The 24648-nt window shown below is 41.2% G+C and overlaps 1 protein-coding gene across 1 annotated transcript in view; it reads left to right on the top strand.

Annotated features, from left to right (window-relative positions):
- The first annotated feature begins 1757 nt into the window (after positions 1 to 1757).
- Positions 1758 to 24648, top strand: part of cpped1 (calcineurin-like phosphoesterase domain containing 1) — a 34855-nt gene continuing 11964 nt past the window's right edge. The window contains exons 1-5 of the mRNA XM_053341417.1: positions 1758 to 1943; positions 5536 to 5754; positions 16797 to 16969; positions 17833 to 17964; positions 18149 to 18281. Coding sequence (XP_053197392.1) covers positions 1880 to 1943; positions 5536 to 5754; positions 16797 to 16969; positions 17833 to 17964; positions 18149 to 18281 — 721 coding nt within the window. The 5' untranslated portion in view covers positions 1758 to 1879. The remainder of the gene's footprint in view (positions 1944 to 5535; positions 5755 to 16796; positions 16970 to 17832; positions 17965 to 18148; positions 18282 to 24648) is intronic.

Raw genomic sequence — 24648 nt, 5'->3', positions numbered from 1 at the left:
ATACGCTCATCACTATTCTGTTTTGCAGTTGAGGAAAGACGTGGGAGCTTCCCCTCTTTTTTTCCCACTTCATACATTTTCAGTCGGAGGTTGCCATTGTTTTAGAAATCCTGAAATCCAAAGTAGCTTAATGTGTTATAATTGGAAGTGGCTGGCACAGCCTCTAAGAATAGGGGATGCATTTTTGAAAAAGAGCCCTTCACCAAAAATGTGTCTTTATGACGCGTACTGGAATTTTTTGGGAAATACATATTCCTGTGAATGCGCATGAAGATCCAGTCTCTGGTCAAAAATGAGCAACCAGAGGTACAACTAAACCACTAAATAATAAAACAAGTAATGTGTATTATTTCCTCCCAAAACAATTGATATAGTGCCTAATAAATAAATGTATCTAAGCTGGAAAAAAAGTCTCGTTCCCAAACGCTTTCAGATTGGGAAAATATAATTTATCATAAACATAACTAGACCTGATGTGTAAGAGAGACTTTTTATTGCATTAATATCATTTTAAATTGCAATGGTTGCTTCCTCTCGTGCTAACACTTTGTAAGTTTTATAGGCCGTGAATTGATATCTCAAAGCTTTTCTATGATTACAACGAGTAAAAACTGTTTATTGTAAAACATAAGTATCCACCTTCAAATCCTACATGTAAAATTGTAATACAAACGGTCTCTGTTGATTCATTTTGTATTCATTTTATTTGGAGACTACTTGAACTACCCTGATTCATTTAAAGAGACCAAAATCAACCATTAATCCTCATTCAAATATTAAAAGTGTTAAAGCAACCGGCCAGCTACAACCAGTGCAGATGTAGCATGTTGAATTTTTAACAAGCTCTCTCCATGGTGCTGAAAGGCTCCAGCCTCTGTCCAAGGTCCTTATTTTCCTGTGAATGCGGAGCTGTGGGCGACCACAGTACTTCCTGTAGTGTTGACGCAACCTTCAAAAATGATGCGAATGTTTAATTTATAATGATTTATTACAGGGGAGTGTGTAGGCCTATGTCCTATATGGCAATCTTACGCCACATCCGTAAACGTAATAGGACTTTTAAAAAAAACTTATTTTCAGACCTGTCATTGGAACCGTGTCATTGGAACACCCTCCATGATCCCGGGACTTCCCTGGACTCTAGTTTGCCAATCACTCGAGGAAATTAAGCAACTTAATCAAATATGACTAACAGAATCATCAACACTATGGACCCTCCTACAAAAACGCCCCCAAACTCGCCTCCTCATACTCTCCCTTGAACAGCCTCCACCCCTCACTGGACACTTGACACCACATAGTGGGAACTGAAACTGGACTGTAAGTGCAATATCACCATACTGCATCAGTAACAACAGTCACATGCACTACCCCCTGTTTTACATTTGCTGCTATTTTATGACTTTTATAGCCTACATCTGTGCACTTGTGTTATAGAGCCTATATTATTCATTTACTTTGTATTTCTGAAACTTTCATAACATATTTTCCAATTATATTAATTTGTAATCTTGTGTTAGTTTGTTAAATCGTTTATTCTGCAAGTGCACTGAATCTACAGCCTATTAAAACAAATTGTTGCCAGGCTTGTCAATACTTCATTAATATGTAGAAGGTGGCAGTTGAATGCATAAATCCACTTGTGCGTGTGTATGTTGGGGGAAAACCTACAAGTCAAAGTCAAGCTGGGAGTCGCTGCAGCGAAAGTCACAGATTGACAAACAGGCGTTGTAGTCGATCACAGAGAGTTGCCAGCCAGTAGAGAGACACACATCCGGAGCGACACAACACTCACACAACAACCCTGACAGGAGGCTGGCTGACAGACTCACAATTGATACGTTACTTGCCTGAAATAACAGTTTGCCCAGTGGATCCTATGGCTGACACTGAGGATATATTTCTCAGGGCGAAACATCGGACATTCAGCGGACTGACCGAAGGTAGCCGAGTGTCGTTAGCTTTCTTAGCAGAGGTGTTATGCTGAAGTCTGTTCCCTGTCGATATGTGTGTCCTCTTACCCTAACCTAAAAAACAGTCAGTAACTTGTATTACGACCTTATCATTAACCATAACCTCAACAGCGGGGGTGGTGATGCGAAAAATACCGTTTTAACAGGAGGGGGATATTAAATGAGAAGGGGTACAAACTTCGACACAATACCGGCTAGCCAACTTACATGCTAACGCATTAGCTAACACGCTCAAACTTGGCAGCCTGTCAAGACAAGTTGTTGCCACCGGCTGCTGGTTTAAATTAAAGTCTTACAGAAGCTAATGCAGCCACTCGACAGCGTTGGTATAGCTTTGTTTTAATAACCGTGCCACAGTTGTCAGCTGTAGCCAAGCTAAACGGCTAATTTGTTAGCTCGTGTTTTCAAAATAAAGCGTTTCAGTGAATCAATACAGGGGTTGTTTCAAACGCGTTGTATTAAAACATAATAACTTAGTTCATAGTTTTTGGTAACTTGCTGTGGAATATCACAGATCATTTCACACAAAACGTCTCACTAAACAGTCATGTTTAGATTGGCAACTTCAAGTCTTCAGCTGAAACATCTTACAGACTGATTTAATTCACAACATTTCTGAGGTGGAGATAAGCTCTTTCTGGTCTTCCGTTTCGCTTCTTAATTAGTCATATTCTCATAGTCTCATATTCTCATAGTCTCGCAGTGTGATTGGATAGTGTTGCTAACGTTGCTATGGACACCATAGTTTTCACTGAACTTTCTTATTGATATTTTGGTCTGGGATAACTTGTAACGATTTTGTTAAATAACTTGTGGGTCATGCTCATGTATCCAAATTAACCGGTTTCTTATATACAGTCTATGGTTGGAAGTTTTTGGTTACCATAGAGACGATTGAAACCTTTAGTCCGAGAAGAAATTGAATTTCTTTAGATCAACACTTGAAAAAGTGTAGAGAGAACCAGCATAAATCAGCCTTTACATTCAAGATACTTAAGGATTCAAAACATAATCACAGCTTACTTATATAGAGTGAATTCTACCTTTCATGTATGTTTTCTACTGCAGGAAACTTGCTTGTATAAGAGAGCTCAGGGGAAACAATTGAAATGTTCAGTATTTTATTACTTGCTGTAAAAGCAAACCCCTTATGCTTTCATCTCAAATGATGATTAGTTTTGTTTTGAGCACACCATCTGCCACCTGAGAAATCTCTGCGATTTGTGTTTGAAGTTGTGCTCGCCCAGCACAGCCACACAAGGCTGTTGCCTCTTATCTCCTGTCATGGGAGCTTTGCTCCTCCAAGTCCTTGTGTTTTTTTATTTCTCTCTTTTGTCTGTGAAATAGTTCATATATCTGACTCCAGAGAGAGACATTGTACTGTAAAGTATGCTCAGTGCACCAAAAAAGCTTTCAGGATTTGCATGAGGGTGCCATGCAGCTTTCTTAAAGCTTAAAAAGATTGTGTCTGTTGTTTGGGGCACTGACAAAGAAGATGGCTAATAACTCCAGAGCAGGGAAAAGATGTGCGGGTGTGTATGTGCACATTTACATGTTGCATGTGTATGCATGTGCACGCTTGCACGCCTGTGTGATTTGAATACATTCCTGTACAAATAGGAGCAGGTTATCTGTGTGCTGAGGTGTGTATTGTTAGGTAATGATTTCCATATGTAAACACTCATAAAATGAGATAAAGTTTGGAGTGTGTATTCCACTGAGCTGCAAGAGTTCAAGATGTGCTGATGAAAGTTTTTCATCTCTTTTAAATACAGATCTGGTCTTCATCCTCTTTAGATGTCAGTGCTGACACAGACTGCTGAGATAAAGTCAGGTCCGTGTCACAGCTGGAAACTGAACTTTAGTGGTCACGGCAGCACGTGAAACTCAAAATTCATCCACAGTCCTCACTGTGTAGTCATAAGATGAAGACCAGGCTAGTTTGGACTGAAGGCATTCGAAAGTAATTTGGCTGAAGACATGATGATGGTAATCATAAAAATAGAGACTGTTTCCCCTTGTGGTTTCACAAATGTCAATTACACTGAGGGGATCATTGTTAAGCTTTTACTTGCCTGTTTCCCACGAGCGAGACACTCTTTGTCACTCTTTCTTTTCCTATCTTTGCTCAAGTTTCTCTGGAGGACAGAATTATCATAAATTCATTTGGGAGACAGAGATACATGGAGAGCATGTTAAACACAGAGGATGCTGAACAGCAGAGTAGCTCCTGCTGAGTGCGAGTGAGAGGATTTGTACAGAATGCAGATGCGGACACTTCACACACAGTCACTGACAGCAGTGCGTAACTACACTACAATGCTGTTTTCACATTCTCCGGAAGCTAAGTGAATGGATTGAACGCAGTTGTTTACACCTGCTCTCTGCATCTGTCCATCTGAGCGCAAAGAAGGAGACTCCATTTCCATATCACTTCAGCAGGCTTTCTCCTGTGTCCTTCACGTCATGCGTTGTCATTACCATCAGCGGTGTGGAGTTGAGTGTCTGCTTCCGCTCTCTACATGGAAAGACATGCACAGTTTGCCTTGTCAATGAATATTTGAAAGTGATTAGATTGTAGGGCCCCTCTGTTACGCAATATCAGGATTATGTAAAACTCTTGTTCTTTGTCATTCACGCTCCAACATGTAGCTGTGTGTTAATTATTTACAGCTTCGACAAAAAGGTCGTACATTACGTTCCCGCTTTTCCAGTTCCTGCTCAATCCAGATCACAGCTCTTTCAACTAATCATGTGTCGTGTTGAGTCCAAGAAAGAGCTTGAGGCTTCTACACAGAGCCCTCACAGCAGGCCTCAAGTCGCTGAATGACTATAATGCTGCGATGACACCTAATCCCCAAAGCTTTTGTGTTTCTGCGTACTACTGTGTGCACTCTTCCGTGTAAGCATCTTCTGACCTAAACACACCAATGAGTGAAAATGCTCCACTAGAATGTGAAGTTAATGCCAGGCAGATAAATTAAAAGGTCACCTGCGGATGACAGTGTGTGTGTGTGGGGGGGGGGGGGGGGGATCACAGTCATTTTAATATGTAAGAGACATTTATTGTTTTAATTCACAATTCAGCACTAATAAATGATGAATTCTCCATGCATCCCACATGTATTGTATCAACAGGTGTCACATGTAAACTGATATGTAATTTGACCAAATCTGTATCTGTATGTGAAAACCTACACTGTTAAAAAAATGGTTTGATGTTAAATACTAAATTTGACAGTTATTGCCTGATGCAGCTTTAAATAATATTCATGCCTACAGTGATTTTTTGATGAATTTGTCATTTTTCGAGCAAAACTGACTAATATTTAATGGTTCCAGCGCCTGAAATGTGAGAATTTACTGCTTTTCAACATGATTTGAAGACTTGAGGAAAAGGAAATCATAATCAACATGTGTCACTTTTTTCTCATGTTTATAGACTGAATAATTAAATGATTAATTGAGAAAGTAATCAGCAGATTAATCATTGCAACCTCACATATTTTAGCACCTATAAGCTTTGTAATAACCAGGCTGCCTTCTTTTTTTTCCTCCCCAGATGTAGAGCACGAGTGGACGGGACCATTTTGCTTCATCCAGGCTGCAGACCCCCAGCTCGGGCTGATGAAGGCTTGGAAGGACGGCGACTGCGACGGTGGAGGTGAAGAATGGGCAGAGGAAGTTGAGCTCACCAAGCAGGCGGTGGAGGCCGTCAACCAGCTCAGCCCCAGGCCCAGGTTCATTGTGCTGTGTGGAGACCTGGTCCACGCCATGCCAGGTAAAAACAGGAAACCCAGTGCATTTAAAAACCTTGAAGAAAGTTTGTATGTTTTTAAGAAGTGCACGCAAGTACCACTGTTACTTAGTCTGTTACTATTTCAGTTTAGCACTTTTTAGGCATGATTTGCTAAACATTTTTAGGCTTAACAGGTGTTTTGAGGGGAAGCACCAAGCATGAGTCCTTCTGTTGATTTGTGATGAAACACTGATTACACTGCTTTTATGCTAAAATATAAAATGCTTTCAGCTTCTCTGAGTAGTGATGGGTATCGAAAAGCTTGTGTTAAATTGGTACCTGCTCCTGACTGGTCAGCACTGAAATATTGATAAGCTCCCGGACCAACAGAGCATCACCATTTATCCAGGAGTGGTATTTATGTAAAATTAATTCATTCTAACATACCTGGCATTTTCAAATTCCTAACCGTCCCCTAATGATGACAGAGCATGCTGGAATCAGGCCATTACTTTACTCTCCGTCCTCTCCAGTCATGGCTAACAGGGCAAAATGTTCAAAAGTGTGGGCTCAGTGAAATGACAACTAAATGCAGTATATGTACAAAAGGTGAGGTGCATGTAAAGCAACCTCATGAAACACAAATGCAACATACTATAAATGTGAAGCTTAAGCAAAGTGTCTGCAGCACCTTCGTCTTCAGTGCAGCCTCTCTTCTCCGATACTGATGGGATTAGCCGAACTAAAAATGCAAGGTAACACTCGTCGTTATCCTCATAAAAATAAGTCTGTAGTTATTAATTCAGTCCCACAGACAACGTCAGTCAAGCAGCAGCCACAACTTAAACCCTCATTATATATACAGAAAACACAGGAAGCAATTTAACTTATTTCTGCCCAAAAAAGGAATAATAAAATCACTTTTTTTCACATCTTTTCATGTCAGGTCTTTTTTTTTTGCACCAAATTATAGAGTAGTATCAATAAGAGTATCAAAAGTATCAATATCCATATCAAAATACTTTTGATACCCATCCCAATCTGAGTGATAAATACATGCTGAGTTCTGAGGGCTTTAATGAAACAGCACATGCCTACTATTGACAACAAGTAAACAAGCCACAGCAGTGATGAGAGGCCAGTAAAAACAAGCTACCGGCATCATCCAGGGTGGCTGCCAATTATCCGCCAATTATTTGAACTCACAGATGCGTGAGCTTTAACTCCGGCTCAGCCCTCTTTCCAGTCAGACCAAATGATACAGCGGCGGGCCCCACTAGCTTTATCTCATGGCATCTGGCACCTCAGGCAGGCTCATGCAAATGTTGCACTTATTTCAAAGTGCTCGAAATGACTCTTCCCAAATTACAGATAACGCCAAACTGTTTAGAAACACAAGCTGCGATATGGCACGCCCGCACACTGCTTCACCAATCAACTTGTTTTTTTTAATGCGTAGTTTGTGTTCTCCACTCTAAAATGCAGATAATGACAGATTGGAGATATCAGATTTTTAACGAAGGAGGAGGATGTCATTTAAACAGAAGGTTATGAGGAAAGTTTAAAGTGATCAACAGCCACTGCCCAAACACTGCTAAACGATGGGTGGAGTAATCAGCCATCAAAGCACGTCTTTTATATCTTCTACAGTAAGATGGTAAGATAAAGCAACTGGTGATTTATGTGGAAGAGTGGCAACAGTTGTTTAAGCAAGGTTTATATTCACAGTTACAGGTTTGATTTATAATGCAGTGTTTGGTCCTTTGTTATATCCAGTTATTCATATAGTTATAGTGGTGAAGTTAAGTCCTCCATTTCTAATCACTGAATAGGAAATGACACTGTGCAACTAATGACTATTTCCAGTATTGATTCATCTGTCTGTTTTTTTCTCAATCAAGCAATTATGGTGAAAAATGTCACTGTTTTTGAAAGCCCAAGGTTGTGTCGTGGAATGTCTTTTTGTCCTACCCAACACAAACCCAAATATATTCAATTTTCTATCATAGAAGAATAAAGAAAGCGGAAATATTAGACCGGAATCAGAGTCATAATAGTAAAAATGTGTTTCGTACTAACACCTTTAGACAGCTTTATCAGACTCAGTGTAATCTGAGTCTGATTGGGAGCATCTCCTGCTGTCAGTTTTGAGCCCGAGGCAGAATTGTGACCCCCCCAGTGCAGCAGGTAGGAGAGGTTTGTGACGGCCTGCAAAAAACAATGCTTGTATGCATAATACTGAATAGCACAAGATCAAAAATGTCATATATATATATTTTCTTATGCTGATGTATTTGATAGGTGTCATGTTCAGTTATGGCTGTCGGCAGTAAGCGAACACACAGAACAAGTGGTGAATTTTTATGAACTTCACCAAAGATTCTCAGATACGTTATCAGCAGAACTGGACATTCATCAGCCTTTAAAGAGAATGAAATATGTATATGAAAAATGTATTTTCAGCTGCCCTCTGAGATTGTCCTAATTAATGAACACATGCTCTGTGAAGTACATAAGCTTTGGGGTAGTTCAGTTATAGAATATTCCTCATTGAGGTAGGTTTGAACATTCGCCTGCTCTGTTTCCCAGCCAGAGTCTGTAAACAACATACTCCCCTATGACAGCAGCTGATATTTACCTATGAAAAAGCATAGGCCCCCCCCCCCCCCCCCCCAAGCTATTCTCAGGCAGGTAGAGTTTTTTTAGTGCTGATGAAGATTTTGGCCATTGATCAGACCAGCCAGACTTTTAAACTCCTGTCCAATTCTAAAAATCTATTAGATAGTAGTTGGTGTTTTTTTTTCTGCTGCTGCTTAGAGAGAACAAAAAGTTAGTTCTCTTTCCTGTTCATGAAGTCTATTTTGTAAACAGGACCCCCCCCCTCCACCCACCCCAGTGAAAGCATGCAGCATTTATCTATAAAAAAGCACCTGGTTGCCTTCAAGCTGTTTGCATTAAGGCAAGATCTCGCTTTGTTGAAACTGCGCAGCAGATGAATGCTGGTTGGAGATGGGGAATATGAGACCTTTTTTTTTTTTTTAATTATGTTTTTAATTCGGTTTGTAAATAATCTCTTAACAGTAGTGCGGATTGTTTTCTTCCCCAATTACAAACCCAACTCTCTGCTTGTCTTTTTTTTTTTTTATCCCCCGCCGGGAGTTAGACGTGTTGGAACGAGGACAGCGAAGCGACTTCTCTTACCTCAGTGGCAGCTGGTTTCCCAATCCACCAGATGCTTTTAGCTCTCCAGCCAGACAAATAGATTTTCAGAGTAATGCCATGTTTGAAAATAGTTGGTTAGATTCAGAGACGGCTGGTCGAGTAAACAAAAAAAACAACATAATTTCGTTGCTTTTTCCCCACCTTGTTAGGAAGGCCTGCTGGGTTTGAGTCATGCTGTGTTCAATTGTGCACCCTTCTGTCAGTCTGTGTCTTAGTAGTGAGCTGAATGCTAACCTATAAACACAAACCAAACCACTCCACTTACATAAAAAACACCTTTAATAGCCACAGACATGTGTTTCCCAGTGGAAGGCCGCGACTGTGTGTCTTGGGAGGCGTTAGTTGCGAGCGGATGCTTTTATCGAGGTAACTAATGAAATGAATGGCTACAGTGTGGCACGCTGGTTTCTCGATGTCCAGCTGCCTGATTTGATAACAGGGTGAGAGGAATAGGCTGGCAGGACCCACTGCTAGTTAATGTTCAGCAAAAAAGAGCCGCAAGCCGCCAACCAATGCAAACTACCTTTGCATAACAATTAGGCAGCTAGCATGAGGTGCCTGCCTGGCCTCAAGGAATGGGCAACAAGAAAGAGAGAGAGAGTATTATAGACTCTCCATCTCAGCATGTTGTCTCTGAGTACTTCTCTTTTCATGTGTGATTGGATTGTAATGCAAGTACCACTGGGCTGGATCCTAACTTGAGGATTATGTAAGATATTAAGCAGAAGTATAAGTTATATGTGGTGCAGTATGTCATCTGTAGAATGTCCTTGGTCCTCGTTTCTAAAATTGTAACCCAAGGCGAATTATTCATATGCAACACATATTTGGTTTGGCTGAGTCACAGAGCGACTCTTGCCTTCCTCTTCTCTCTTTTTTTTTTGGGTCATAATGACTACACATTTTAGCTGAGTGGAGGACAGTTGTGAAACCCACTGAAGCTGTCTCTCACTATCATCTTAGAGTCTTGCTGTAGGCGTGTCGAGTGTCCCGATCATCTCCATGACTGCACCATTTAGACCAAACATGGCCGCCATCCATTTTACCACATCTCTCCCCTGACTGCCTCTCGTCAGTTGCATTTATAGGTCATATCCAGATCTATTTCAGATACGCGGCAGGACAGTAAATAGTGTAAATTGGAGATGGAGTTGAAAAAATTATTCACATAAGAATCTCATTTCTTATCTTCTAAGTTTCTGAATTGATTCACAATTCATGTCAAAAATCGATTTTCTTAATGTTAATGAACCAAAAAGGTGGAACAGCATTGCACCCCAAACAGTCTACAACGCACACACACCAAGCAGTTACACATATTTTTTTGATTTAATGACCAAGTAATTACCTTTGCGAGACAATATATGAAATATATTTTGAATGCTTTCTACGCTGTCACTCAGAGACTAAAGTTAGTGGAGCGGAGCAATAAACTGGAGCAGTAAAAAACGAGACTGACTGACCAACACACACTGCTGCACTTAAACAACTTAAACCAACTCTGAGGTGAAAAAAAATAACTTCTCAGTCTATTTCAGCTCAAAAACCCTGCGCCTGCTCAGCATGTTGGACAGTGATGGCTTTCCCCGGAGCTAACGGTGCAGCAGAGAGGCTGCTCTCCACTGCTGGAAACATGACATTAATAACAGCACATCGGAGCTCTTCAACCCCCATTTTTGTTATTCTCATACAGGCAGGAGACTTTAAGATGCTTTCAAGTTAATTAATCCATTAATTAATGCAGTTAACTTTTTAAATAAAAAGGCTGCAGACCATTTATATTAATTGCCAGTAATGTTTCATATTATATTTCAGTGGATTGAGGATAGCAGCACACGGTATACTGGAGCAAGATACTGAAATTAGTGTCACCATTAGTGGCATTAGTGCTATTCATTCAGTCTGGAATCAGGTTTGAAACAAGAATCGATCCTGAATCAAATCAGACACCAAGAATCTGAATCAAATTGTGAGATTCCCAAAGATTCATGTCACTATTTGATAGTGTAAGCAAAGGGTCTGAACCGCAAGGCCTCGGGGACCTTTAAACACTGCGGCGTCAGCCCTTGTTATTGTCAGCCCCAGCAGAGCAGGTTGTGTGTGCCATCCTCATTACCCGCCACGTCCGTCACTTGCCTGGCAACTGGGCTGCAGCATCGGGGGGTAGGAGGGAAGAGATATTATAGCAAGAGCTGCTCCTTCCATCTCTCAGCTGACATTTCCCCTTAAACTGTTTATTTACAATACAGAATGAATGGGTGGCGGCCAGGGGAAGCTGGCTGTCAACCGGCATTGTCAACACTGCTGCCTGTCAGAGACAGGAAATTGGCAACTGTATTCCTGTTCCCACGGATTCCACTCTCTATCTCTCGTCTGCTTCACTCTTACATTCTCTTTTTCTTTCTGTCTCTCTCTTTCCTCTCAGTTAATCTCTCATCTGTTTTCCTTTGCAAACAGCTGTGGTTTCATGCCTCATACCTTATTTTGACAACCATCATTTGCAAGTCTGACACAGGCGCACTCATTTATTCTCGCGTGTGATGAATTTATTGGAGGCAACCTTGTGAATAAATTCTATTGCTGGAATCAAAAGTTTTGTTTGTTCTCGTAATTGTCCTGTAACTCGAAAAACAATAGGGTCATCACGTTCGTCAATATTGGGTTTGAGCTTTAAACTGTGGTGTGAAGGCGGGAATACTGAAAGGCTAAGTAACGATGTTTCCACTAAATTTACCTTCAAAGAGCCTTGTTCCCTCATAAAACAATGTCAAGTCATGCTTCTTAAAGAAATGCTGGCCAGCGTTTGCTCCTACAACATCGTGTCATGGAGACCTTTACTGACAGATAGTTCCTTGATCCCAGCTCCCTGTCTCCTCTCCAATCCAAGCAAACCCCCAAGAGACCCTTTCTCATCTCAAGGACTTCCTTCAATCTCGCCTCTTTTTCTCTCCCTATCAATGCCTCTCCCTCACTCACTCTCCCTCTCTGGTGTCTTTCTCTCACTTATTTCAAAGCTGACAAATGAAGAGGATAAAGAGCAGGGAGGGAGAGGCGCCAGTGGCGGCAGAAGGAGGTGGGGGGGGTGGGGGGGAATGGAGGGGAAAGAGCGAGATAGAGAGTTGATTAGATTAGAGAAACATGCTGGACTTAACACTCTCCTAATGAGCACTACAAAGGATTCAAGTTGTGTCTCTGGGGTCCGTGAGGGATGTTACGCATGATACAGCAGGGAGAAGTGTTAAAGTATGTGTGCACGCATGTGTGTAAAACTCGCAAAGGTGAAGTAGAGGTTACCTTGGGACTTCCCCGTCCCCTCACTGTTAGCGTGGAAACCTGTTTAATTGCCATCGAAGGCAGATAAAACGAGACTCTTTGGGAGAGGCAGCTTTGCAAGATTTAGTTTTTGGGACGTAGAAGCTTTCTGGATATTTTTGGGTGAGGGAGGTTTCTGTGTGTGTTTATCTAATAGGATCGTGCAATGGTTTGTGGGCTTTGCTAAGTTTCTTGGGAGGGGGTTGGAGGTGTCAGGAGTTGAGGAGAAGTTGAGAAATGTCTCCAGTTTCATAGAGACCCAGGAGATACAACAGTTCAAATGTCAGTTTGAAAAGATCCTTTCAGACCCTATAGGACAACCCTGATAAATGTCAGGGTGAATCCATTCATTGATCTACTCATCCGTCCTCCTTCTGTGCCCATTCAAATCCAGGTTGTGGATGGCAGCAGGCTGATTACATACTTTTCCTTAGCCATGTCCTCCAGTTTGTCTTGGGACATCCCAAGATGTTTCTGGACCAGATGGGTTATGTAGTCCCTCCAGCATGCCCCAGGGGTTCCTCCCAGTCAGACATGCCTGACAAAACTCTAAAAGGAGGCATTCAAGAAGCATCCATATCAGATGCTTGAACCACCTCATATGGGTGAGCTTATGCCACCCTGGAAGGAAACTAATTTCGGCTGCTTGTATCCGTGATCTCATTCTTTCCGCTCAATCCCCAAAGCTCAAGGCGAGGGTTGGAATGTAGATCGACTGCTAAATCAAGAGCCTTGCCTTGAGGCTCAGATCCCTCCTCATACCGACAATCCAGTACAGGGCCTGCATTTGTGCTGACATTGCACTAATCCACCTGTCGATCTCGCTCTCTACATCCAGTCTTCAGTCCAGAATCTGGTTATCAGATAAACTCTCAACTTGGTGTGAGGCTGAGTTCAGACTGCAGGCAAATCTGATTCAAATCTGATTCCTTCTCAAATCTTTAAAAATGTTTAGGACTGTCCACACTGTTTTTAGCAAGTGTCCAAATCAGATTTGGCTCTGTTCAGACTGGGCCACATTAATGACCAATCTGACTGGTTGCTGTGGCAACGTCGTCGGAACGGAGGCGTCATCTAGCGTGTATTGTGTGATGTCATATAATTGCGACAGCATCAGCAACAACAAACCCTCGAGCTTCACTTGAACAGAGCCATCTCCCCAAAGATTAAGAGTTTGGTTTCATCCTCTGTCCAAGGACTGATGTTTTCGACATCCTCCGTTGCCTCCATTGATATCAGCTAGCAACAACAACTGGAATAAGCGCGGGTCTGGTGTCGTATAGAGTGACGTAGCGTAGAGACGTAGAGAGACGTCATGGACAGTCAAATCCGCTGTTTGGAGCTGTTCAGACACAGGCACATCTGTCCAAATGAGATTTGATCTGGTTTGCAAAAATCGAATTTCATGTGATTTATGACTGTTCAGACTTCATAAGAGCCAATCTAGATTGGCTAAAAATCTGATTTTGGCTTGCAGTGTGAACGCAGCCTGAAGATCAAATTTTTTGCCTCCAAGCAATTTGCACAAAGGGAATTCCTTGAAGCTGCAGATATCTTCAGTTGGTCTCGTTAAGTGTACGACAAAGTGAGAAACAACCACAGCAGAAGTTTGTTAAATGATCAAGGCCTTACCGTCCAAGCACCAGAGAGAGCGTCATTGTGTTGTTTTAGAGCCCGACCGATATGTCAGTCAACCAATATTATCAGCCGATATTGGCCTGTCACAGATATATCGGTATCAGTGTTTATTCCATCCTTTTCAGTATCAGTTGGGCTCTAGTTTTTTTTCATATACCCCTTCTCCATACATACTTTATATTACTTATTCTAAAAGAGGAAAGCACGGTGGAAAAATGTATGCATCAAAAATGCTTTTTCATAAAATGCTTTCTGATCCTTCATTATTTTCTGCACACAAGGAGTCCTATTTATTGATTAAAATAAACATTTTATTATTCCTCTCTTTATGTTTTTGTCGCTGTTCCTTATTTTTATTCTCGGCTATTCTTTAGGAAAAAGGTGCACATCACAAATTCCTCCATTCCCTCTTGCCAAGCAGCCAAGAGGCCATTGTATGGCACTATTCCCAGGGGTTGAGGTGCAGGAGGGCTGGTAAATGACAAATGTAACTAGATGAATGTTGCTTCACAGTGACTGAGCAGGAAGGAGTTCATAGTCTGTTTGAGGATATTTTGACTTCACCAGTGGGTTGTTGCAGGTGGAAAACATTTGGCTCACAAATAGTCCAACCTTTCTCTTCAACTGCAGCGGGATATCTAAACAGCACACAAATGTTTCACTGATACTGCCTGTTACCTAAATGGGGTCATGCCCAAAAGCATCACGATTTCCCCCACTCCCCATTAATCTAAAGCACGGTGTCTCAAATGCAGATTGATGGCGCACCAAATTGTTGAGGATTGCTTTGTATGGCTGAGGGATGATTTGTGGGAATGACATGTTAGTGGATGTGTGTAGTTGAGAGCAGGCAGCTGAATGTGTGAGGAAGCAGAATGTAACACAGCATCCCTGCCTGCACCATGTGTGCCTTTCAAAACTGTTTATTCACATTTATTTATCCAATGTGGCTGGATGCCCCTGTTGGACCCCACCCTGCTTCACACTCACTTAGTTGCACACATTCACACTTGGGTGGTGTCAAGCATATAGCATGTCTTTCTGTTTTTAGCCAGAGAGCAGCTCCACTGGAGCAGCTGACAAGGTCAGGTGCCTTGTTAAAGGACACTTTGATGGTTGTTAAGAGCAAATTTATAATATATGTCCTCTTCTAGATTTCCCAAGATTGTTGAATATTATATATAAAAAAATAAGAGAAATGAGTGAGTAAATGGTTAAAATCTTACCTGTGAAAATCCAGTTGTCTGTTGCAGCAGGGTTATTTGAGAGCTACCAGCTGCAACACTTACCTCAGCATTTCAAATGACAGTCTTTGCGCCCCCTATTCTCCTTCCCAGCTTCATTAGTGCTGCTGCCTTTGTTTGCCATTGTGGCAGTGGTCAAATATTGTGATTGTGGAATAATGAGACCACATTGTTGTGGCCTCAGCTGTCATACATTTCATCAAGACGCTGATTCAAACTGTCAGCTCTCCAGAGAGCAAACCAGACGCCAAGTTTCAAACCACACTGCATGTCAACAGCTAGAAACTATTGCTCAGACCACTAACAGTATTGGTTTATTGATAATGTTATAGGTAACACTGTGTCCACACAGTATGTTGATAGTAAGGTGAAAAATTCTTGAAAAAATTGTCATTCCTACGTCCAACAGTCTTTATGATAGCCATGGAATAAGTTGAGGGTTGCAACTCGTGATTATTTTTGTGATCAATTGAAATGCTAGTTATTTTAGTATCTGTTTTACATAGCAAAGAAGACCTTCATGTCTATCTTTGTATTTAGATGCATTTGAATGTGTCGTATTGACAATTCGAAGTCTGACAGGCTGGCTGAATAATGGAAGAGAGATAGGTGAAAGCCACGTTTTCACCTTTTTATCTGGATGCGTTTTTAAATTCTACATTTTCTCCCTGTCATGCACAAGATGTTCTGTCAGGGAAAAAAGGGGCTCTTATGTAATGAGTCCTATCCAAACATGCAAGGAAACGTTTGCTCCAAAAGTAGGCCAGTAAAATAATTACTCAAATGCATAAAAAGGAAAAGAAATAAGAGGGGGGAGAAGAGGGAGGGGGAGTAATAACGTAAGAGCAGGGGCTGATAGGTTTGTTTGATAAATATTGTAAATTATAAATAGATTTGAGTTTCACCCGTTCTCTGTCCTTTTACCCACCCTGCAACTGAATTCATTTGGTTCTCTTATGCATGCGTTTCCCTCTTTGTGAACCCTAATCTTAATGATGTAGTATGCCTGATTTTAACACAACAGACAATGCAGTGCTTACAAATGAACACATTGTAAAGATCTTGTAAAACAAATAGCCTCATGTATCTTGGGCCCAGCGAATGTGACAAGCTCTACAGAGTTGCGGCCTGCGCTCGGCTCAGCAGAACAGTTGGGTTTGTCATGAGGCTTCCACCAGAACGCTACTCATCATGTCGGTAACCATGGTGATCTAACGTCGAGCCGTACAGTGCATTGATCATCCCCTGAGCTGTCATCATTATCATCCAAATAATCCCCCTTCCCTTAGGCAACTCTAACTGATAGCACCCTTCACAGTCTCAATCTGACAGTTTTCATCAACATTTATATGAGTTCCTGTATTTCTCTGTCTGGCTCATTTGATCTTGTCCAGGTTAGATGATGTTGTAATCAAACAGTTTTTGGCTGGACCACACTGGGCTATCCCTATGAACTCAAAAATCTCAAAGTCTCTGACTGACTGACCTGATGAAGTTGAACGGCAACCAATAGTACCAAGTGTCATCACTGTTGATTTTGACCTAGGCTTGACCTGTTCCAAGTTCATGCTGCTGTTATATATAGATATCTGCATCCACTGCCCTATTTATCACAAGAACATCAATATCTCCTTCACATTGACGCAAGAAGTTCATTTGTCTCCCCAGGGACCCCGTTTAGAGAAGGTCAAGAACGAGACCTGAAGGGAGCGCTGAAGGGGACGGATCCATCTATCCCGCTGGTGTTTGTCAGTGGTAACCATGACCTGGGAAACACCCCCACCCCTGCAACAGTGGAACAGTACTGCAGTGCTTGGGGGGACGACTATTTCAGCTTCTGGGTAAGCAGAAGTAGTATTATGATATATGGTATGTATGAAAATCTTAGACTGTTTCCTCATAGTTGTTGACATGTATTAGAGGCAGTTATCAATACACAATAAATGGGCCTAAAGTTGGTTGAGCATTCTTATGGAAGCCTATGACTCATGTTAAATGATGCTGTGCTGTGAATAAATCTACTGTATCGGACAACAGACAACACCATTCTCTATACCTGACATCTGCTTAGGCTAAACTGCAGTCGCTGGCCCAACTGATTTGATGGGTAGAATTATCTTGCCCAGTGGTCAAGCCATAATCCCTACTTGTCTAGCTCCACTAGTCTCACAAATAGTTACTAGATATATTTGAACACTTCAAAGTCTTAAATTTAATGCATATTAGGAAATGTCCACAATTTTGCATTGTTTTTAGTATCTTGTAGGGTTAGCTCTGTCCATTAGATCTAATCTGAAGAGCAGACTTTTGTCCAAATCTGAGCAGTATAAAAAGTGTTCACTCTGTCTTTATGGTGGTGTATCTTTGCATCTGTAGGTTGTTTTTTAGTTTACACCTAACCCTGACAAACTAAGATTATTTGTTTTCATGTTGAAATTGGGGTCTACACTTGATATTACTCCAGCATTAACATGTTGGCCTACTCCAATGCAAACCCATGTATGAACAGTAGCAGTAGAGTTTGTAAGATAAGATGATTCTTCATTGAGCCAATGGTAGTTGTGTTTTTGTTGCAGTATTATAGGAATGAGTACAGAGAAAGGAATATAGTTGCAGAAATAAAATCTATGGGTGGTTGAAAAAACATTGTAAAATAATAACATCCAACACATCTCTCCTTCTTGTCTTTCTACTATTGTCTCAGGTGGGTGGAGTCCTCTGCCTGGTACTGAACTCCCAATTGTTCTATGACGCCTCGGCATGCCCTCAGCTGAAGGAGGCCCAGGAGACCTGGCTGGAGGAGCAACTGAGCAAAGCCTCCTCCTCCTCTTCGACGGTAGGATGGCATCAATGGCACGATTCTAATCTCCTCTGCTTTCTGAAGATGCGCACTGAGATAATATCTTCCTTTTCTGTGTCTTAAAGTTGTTTGAATAACTACAGTCATAAAACAAACTAATTTAATTGTGTCTTTGGGGATCAGTGATGTACCCATCCCTCAAATCCCTGTCTCTGTTCAGGAACCCAAACCCAAGCACGTGTTGGTGTTCCAGCACATCCCTCTGTACCTAAAGAGCCCTGATGAGGAGGATGACTACTTCAACCTGCAGAGGGTAGTCAGACAAAACCTGCTGGACAGGTTCAAGAGGGCAGGTAGGACACAGACTTTTTATACAGTTTTCATCTATTTAGACTGACTGAACAAGTTTGTGTTTAAACATGAAATATTGGTTGTTTCTCTAATTACTATTGTTTGGTTGTAAGGTTCCTACTTGGAGTTAGAACTCACCAAAGAGCAGTGTTTTATTGTTTTAAATGTCTAGTAGCTGAACCATGCAGCACTCTAAAATATCAGTACTTTTTTCTATGATGATGGATTTAGGCCACTTTGTGGTCTTAAATTTCTCGTTTTAATGCTTCTTAGCTAATATTCCTGTTAAACCTGCTCATTCCCAGCATATCTAACTGAAGTTAACAGTTAAGATCCCAGCCCAGAGGATTAATATGCCAGTAGCCAACACCACAGTAGGGGTTCCTTGCACACACACACAACACAGGCATAATTGAATTAATTAATGCATTCACTTCCTATAAGGAGAATAATTCCATAATCAGAATCCATTGTTGTGGGCTTATGAGAGCCTGATACAATAACGGGCAGGGAAACTCTCACAAGGACAATAAGTCGTTAAGAAGGCACAACTCAACACACGTGCACAACACACACACATACACACACACACACACACACACACACACACACACACACACACACACACACACACACACACACACACACACACACACGTGAGACACTATATGGCCATTTCTTCACAGCTGATTGACAGGCCCTCTCATGCCGACACGTGCTACGCTTTTCAATCATTCATCAAGGTGACTGGCGGGGGATGGTATTAATTTCATTATCCAGTCATTATTCCAGCATGTATTTAACCATGTTAGCCCGTTTTGGTCTGATGGCCCCTCTCTCTCATAATTGATTCCCCCCCATAGGGAACACTAGTTAAAGATTTAAAAGAGCAATCCGTACATGCTTTTTAAATAAATATATATGCAAGAATAGAGGTTATTACTGTATATGTAGTCAGGCTACACACCAGTGTCCTTTCTTGTTCACACTTGTCCTGTCAGCAATTATAAATTCAGACTACGTACAGGGCATGTACTGTATGAACTACATACATACCGTACATGGATGTATACGGTTATTAATTATTGATGACAGACATGCTACTGCTCATTTTAAAGCTGCGTACACTACATGACTTTCTCACGTTTGAACGCATATACATTAGGTTTATGAATGTAAGTGTGGTACTCTGTGTTTCCAATCTGGGCCAGAGGATTGACGTGATTGTAGACGGTCTGTTTTATCTGCTTACAGTCATGTTTTTCCTGTCACGTTGGTGTACCCTCTTTATCCACCCAGCAGCTGTTTGGGTCCACCCCCTACATGACAATGGGCTGAGGCCAAATGTCAAGCTGTATCTGCAGGAATCATCCAGAAATATAGTATGTGTGTCTCCACTGCTTACAGGAGGAAAGCCTTATCCTTGGAAAAACAATGTCCTTATGAGGTGGAGAATTACAGTTTCAATTTAATTTAGGCAAGAAGAAGTAAGAAAAAAACTTCTTTCCAAAAAAGAAAGTTCCATTTAACACTAACAAAAAGCTTTGCCATGTTAGTAGTTCTTGATAAGTCAGCCAATTGTATAAAATGTAAAACTGAAAATCCGATGACTAAACGGAAAAACAGAAACAACAAAAAAAGGATTGAAACCAGTTATTGTTGAATAATACAGTCTTTGTCTCTTAGTTCTTTCTGCTCTCCTCTGATCTCTTCCTGCGCTTTCATGCTCCTTCTGCTCTCTCCTTCATCTGCTAGTAGGAGCTGTAACGTCTGTACTCTGATTCCACTGGAGTCTGTCCTGGAGGCATGCTTGTAAAAGAGACTGACTATGATCATCACTACCATGTGTCAGTTTATGATAGAGAAGCTACTGTACATTCATACCAGATCTGCTGCATTCATCAGGGTTACTGCCAGGGCACGAAATGACACAGTGACTGGAAAGACACAAACTCTTACAAACCGTAAAAAAAGATTCTTGTATTAAAAATGGAAAATAATGAAAAATGAAAACAATTTTTACATTTTAGCTAGCCTCTAGCACCAACATTAAGTAAGAACATTTTGAGGAATTCAGTTCCTCTACCTGAGTTTCTACCGGAGGCGCCACGGTCTAAATTAACTTCCTGGGAGATTCTTTTACCTCCCAAAAAAGTCCCTGCTGGGGGCCAGAGGGGTTTTACTTTCCAAAAGTACGGGAACTTTGAGGAATGGTTTTACAGGGATGAACGCTGATTTGTCACGCGCAACTGCTTCAGCTCGTATACTGCTTCATTCATAAAACAAGGAAGTACTTGTATAAAATTAGGACCAGCTTAAGACGAGGGCAGGACATTTCTTTTGATTTGTTAACATGAAAAAAAGTGTTGTTGAATGAAAGAAAAAGAGAGAGCTAGCATGAGTGAGCTGAGAGCACAAGCAAGTGAGAGAGAGAGACAGATCTTGTTAGACCAAGCTACAGAGTGAATGAAGAGAGGGAGCAGCAGTAGTGAGAACAAAGCAGAGGATGAGAGAAATAAAACAATATTTTCTGAGTGTTTCATGTCGTTACGTTCTAAAGCAGGAACAACCACCACACACTAAGTTGATAATTCACTGGAGACAGTAGCTCTTAGTTTCATTTTAATTTTCATTAGCATCCAACTCATGCAGCAGTAAATACAAAGGACAAAAGGACAAATCTGTGCTGGTTTTCCCTCATGTGTGAAATTTACGTTTGAAGCGTGACTATTTTTTAATTCTCTTGAGTCTAATTTGTATGATCTACCTTTTTCCTTAGATGCAGCGGAAACACAAACAGGACTGCAATATAGGGACTTTTAGTTCCCAGGTTATTACTTGAGATGAGTTCCTCTGGTTCCAGAGTACATGGAACTTGAAATGAGGCTTATTTAATGGATCTCCACAAAATGTGACGAACCCCAATGACTCTGATAATCCTCTGACTTTTCATCTAGTGTCGCCAGCAGGTCAAGGTCTTCACTTATTGAGTAAAATAGCTCAACATCTAATCATGGATTGGCATAATATTTCAGACAGATATGAATGCTTCCCAGATAATATATCCTTATGACTTTGCTGATCCTCTGATTTTTCCCATAGTAAAGACAACCCAGAATCAGCCAGTGTAAAGGGGCATTTAGTTTACTGAAGCTTTCACCCCACTGAACAGAGCCATGAGGTGACTGTAACATCCCTCAAATTAATACGTTAAACAAAAGTAAATGTCTTATTTCCATCATGTTTTCCACATGGTTTTCCATCCTTTGAAGTTTGATTGACTCTCTTTTAATTACTTCATCTTGTTACATGCTCTTCCTCTGCAGTGGTTTAATGGCACCCGACAGCACCACTGACTATTTATCTTGACGAGTCCAAATCCTAATATTCATGCAAACGGTAGTGAATTGAAGCTCCTATCAATTAACATTTTCTTTGCAGAGTTTCTGGAAATTTAGTTTAAATAGCCTGTTGTGAGTGTGTTATCATGCTGACTTTAGCATTTAGCTCAACACACTGCTGTGCCTAAGTACAATCTCACGGAGACACTAGTGTGGCTTTGACTTTTAGGGCCCTATTTTCATGGGGGTTCAACGACTGGTGTTCCTGACCATAAAACTTGTTTTACCGTGTGGTATTTTGGTGACCAGTGTAGAGCATGACTGTGGGCAGCTGTGGACAGCACATTTGATGACTGTGATGCTGGTGCATTAGTGCGATATGAAAGTAAAAAACAAGAACAACTCTTCTTTAGGTGACTGAGAATGTCAATGCAGGACGTGATAAGACTGTGTCAGCAAGAGCAGTCTGTCGACAATTACATAGAGATGGATATTGTAGTAGGGTTGCAGTGCATAAACCACTCATTACAAAGATGAATGCACATTTGAGAGTTAAGTGGTGCAAAACCCATAGGCACTGGTCTACAGAGATGTGGAAAAAAGTGCTTGTGAGTCATCCTTCAGATTCTCAACAAGTGGACAAGGGCATGTGTGGAGCAGACCAAGATAATGGTATAGGTCTGAATGCTTGACCCATACAGTGAGGAGATCCAGTGGCCCTGTTGTGCTGTGGGGGCATTTTGCTGGCATGATTCCAGTCCCCTTGCCCTCTTAGAGGGAGGGTCACTATAAATTAATGCAAAGTTGTTGTGAGTGATCACCTTTATCCTATGATGGAACATTTCTATCCTGATGGGAGTGGTCTCCTCCAGGACTCTGTGCCCCCATCCAAAGGACACGAGGGATCACTGAATGGTTTGATGACTATGAAAATGATGGGATTCATATGCTATGGCCTTTGCAGTGACCAGATCTCAACACAATTGAACACGTATGGGAGATTTTGGACTCTCCACCACCATCATCAAAACTCAAAATGAGGGATTATCTTTTGGAAGAATGGTGTTTAGACTGTAGAGTCAATACCTACAGTAGGAGCACTGAAGATGTTTTTCCTTTAATTTTATCACCTGTCTGGATATATACAGCAGTGTGTGACTGGCTGAGAGAATATTTGATAATAAGCAGCACACTCGCTAATCTATATTCACCTTCACCCTGCTCTTTTGAACTCTGCTGCTGCACATCCAAGAAAGTAGGGCCCGTAGTCTTGTTGTTTTATTCTGTGTGTTTGAAGGATTTGAGAGAGTAGCTTGACACGTGAGCTAGTCACGGCTCACATTTACTCATACTTTTAGTGCGAATGTCTAACGCTCACCTACATACATACATACATACATAATCAATGACATCACAGAAAGTCAAAAGGGTTTAAGCTTTGTTTTACACAATATACCCACATCATCTAAAAAAGCGGATACATTTTTAACACTACCACAAAGTTGCAACATATTTCATGAAACATATATTTACTTGCTCATTTTTTCTTTATATGTTGGCTGCAAAATTAAGGAACTGTATGAACTCTGGCGAAGTAGCGGTTCCCTGCAGGGCAAGCAAGCGCCTGGTAAAAATATCCCAAAGGAGGGACTGCAGGCTTTTTAGAGAAGAAAACAATGGAGGAATTGCAGAAAACAAGTTATTTACTGCATATTGAAGGATAAAGAGAGCCAGGGAACGTGTGTTGTTTGTCTTCCTGTCTGAGCGATGAGGGGCTATGTTTCCTCTCATCCATGGTAAATGATGTGTCTTCCGGACATACATTGACTGTACTGTACTTTTTTTTACCTCCCCCTTCTTTCGTTGCCTTATTTACGCATCACATCTTTCCCCTGTTGGTCTGTCCTCACCACTGCACCCTGTGATCCAACGCTTCCAGATGTGCTCTTGTACTCTGGTGATCATTACTGTCATTACAGTAAAGGGCAGCATCATTAACCTCATGCACGCGCGCACACACACACACACATACACACACACACACACACACACACACACACACACACACACACACACATACACACATACATACATACATACATGTCTTTCGTCTTGCTAGCAGAAAGATTTGAGTACAGTTAAGCATCGGGTGAAGCGTGAATGTCATTTTCCTGCTGAGATTTTCATTGACGTAACCATATATATATATCTGTGTGTGTGTGTGTGTGTGTGTGTGTGTGTGTGTGTGTATATACTGTACAATATTCATATATATATATATATATATATATATATATTGCCAGGAAGACGAATATATATATAGCTACGTTTGAAGGATTACATGTTTTATTGTGTAAAAAGTATTGAGCTTTGTAATCCTTTAATCATGGAACCCTGGAAAGCGCTTTATGATACACTAAAATTGTTTCTGTAAACCAATAACGCGTGTACGTCGTTCAAAACACTAAAGGATATCCTTCCTAGTTGGCTGCCTTAAAGTTTTTATTGCTTCTTATTTGAACAAAGTGAAACAGCAGCCTGGCAAGAACAAAAAGGTAAAATTGGCCAGCTTTGCTTCTTCTTTATGTAGTAATGTTAATTCGACAGTGTAGTAAGATGCTTTTTAAAAAAATGGGATAGCTGCATTTTACACAAATTGGCATCAGTCCTCACACAGTTTAAGACACAGCAGTGTGTAACTGAGTCGTCTGACCGCTGCAGAGGTGTCTGTTGACTTCCAGCAGCTGGGGATTTGGCTCAGCATTTGTGAGGTTGTTATAGCTGCTGCTGGGTTTTCTGCTGCCAACACCCCCCCTCCACACACACACACACATACACACACACACCACTCCACTGACATATGATGAAAATAGAGAATATAGAATATAGTCCCCTGCAGACAAAGAAATACATTTAATTGATTTTTCCTCGTGTTTTTCCATTCCTCTCTCCCCTCTACTACTTCGTCTTCCTCTCATTGGATATGTGTGTCAGTTGATGCTGCAGATGAGTAATTGCACGTGTGTTT

The sequence above is a fragment of the Scomber japonicus genome, chromosome 20 (genome assembly GCF_027409825.1).
Source record: "Scomber japonicus isolate fScoJap1 chromosome 20, fScoJap1.pri, whole genome shotgun sequence".
Classification (NCBI taxonomy): Eukaryota; Metazoa; Chordata; class Actinopteri; order Scombriformes; family Scombridae; genus Scomber; species Scomber japonicus.
Note: the sequence above shows the minus strand (reverse complement) of the source record. Positions and strands in the feature narration are given on the sequence as shown.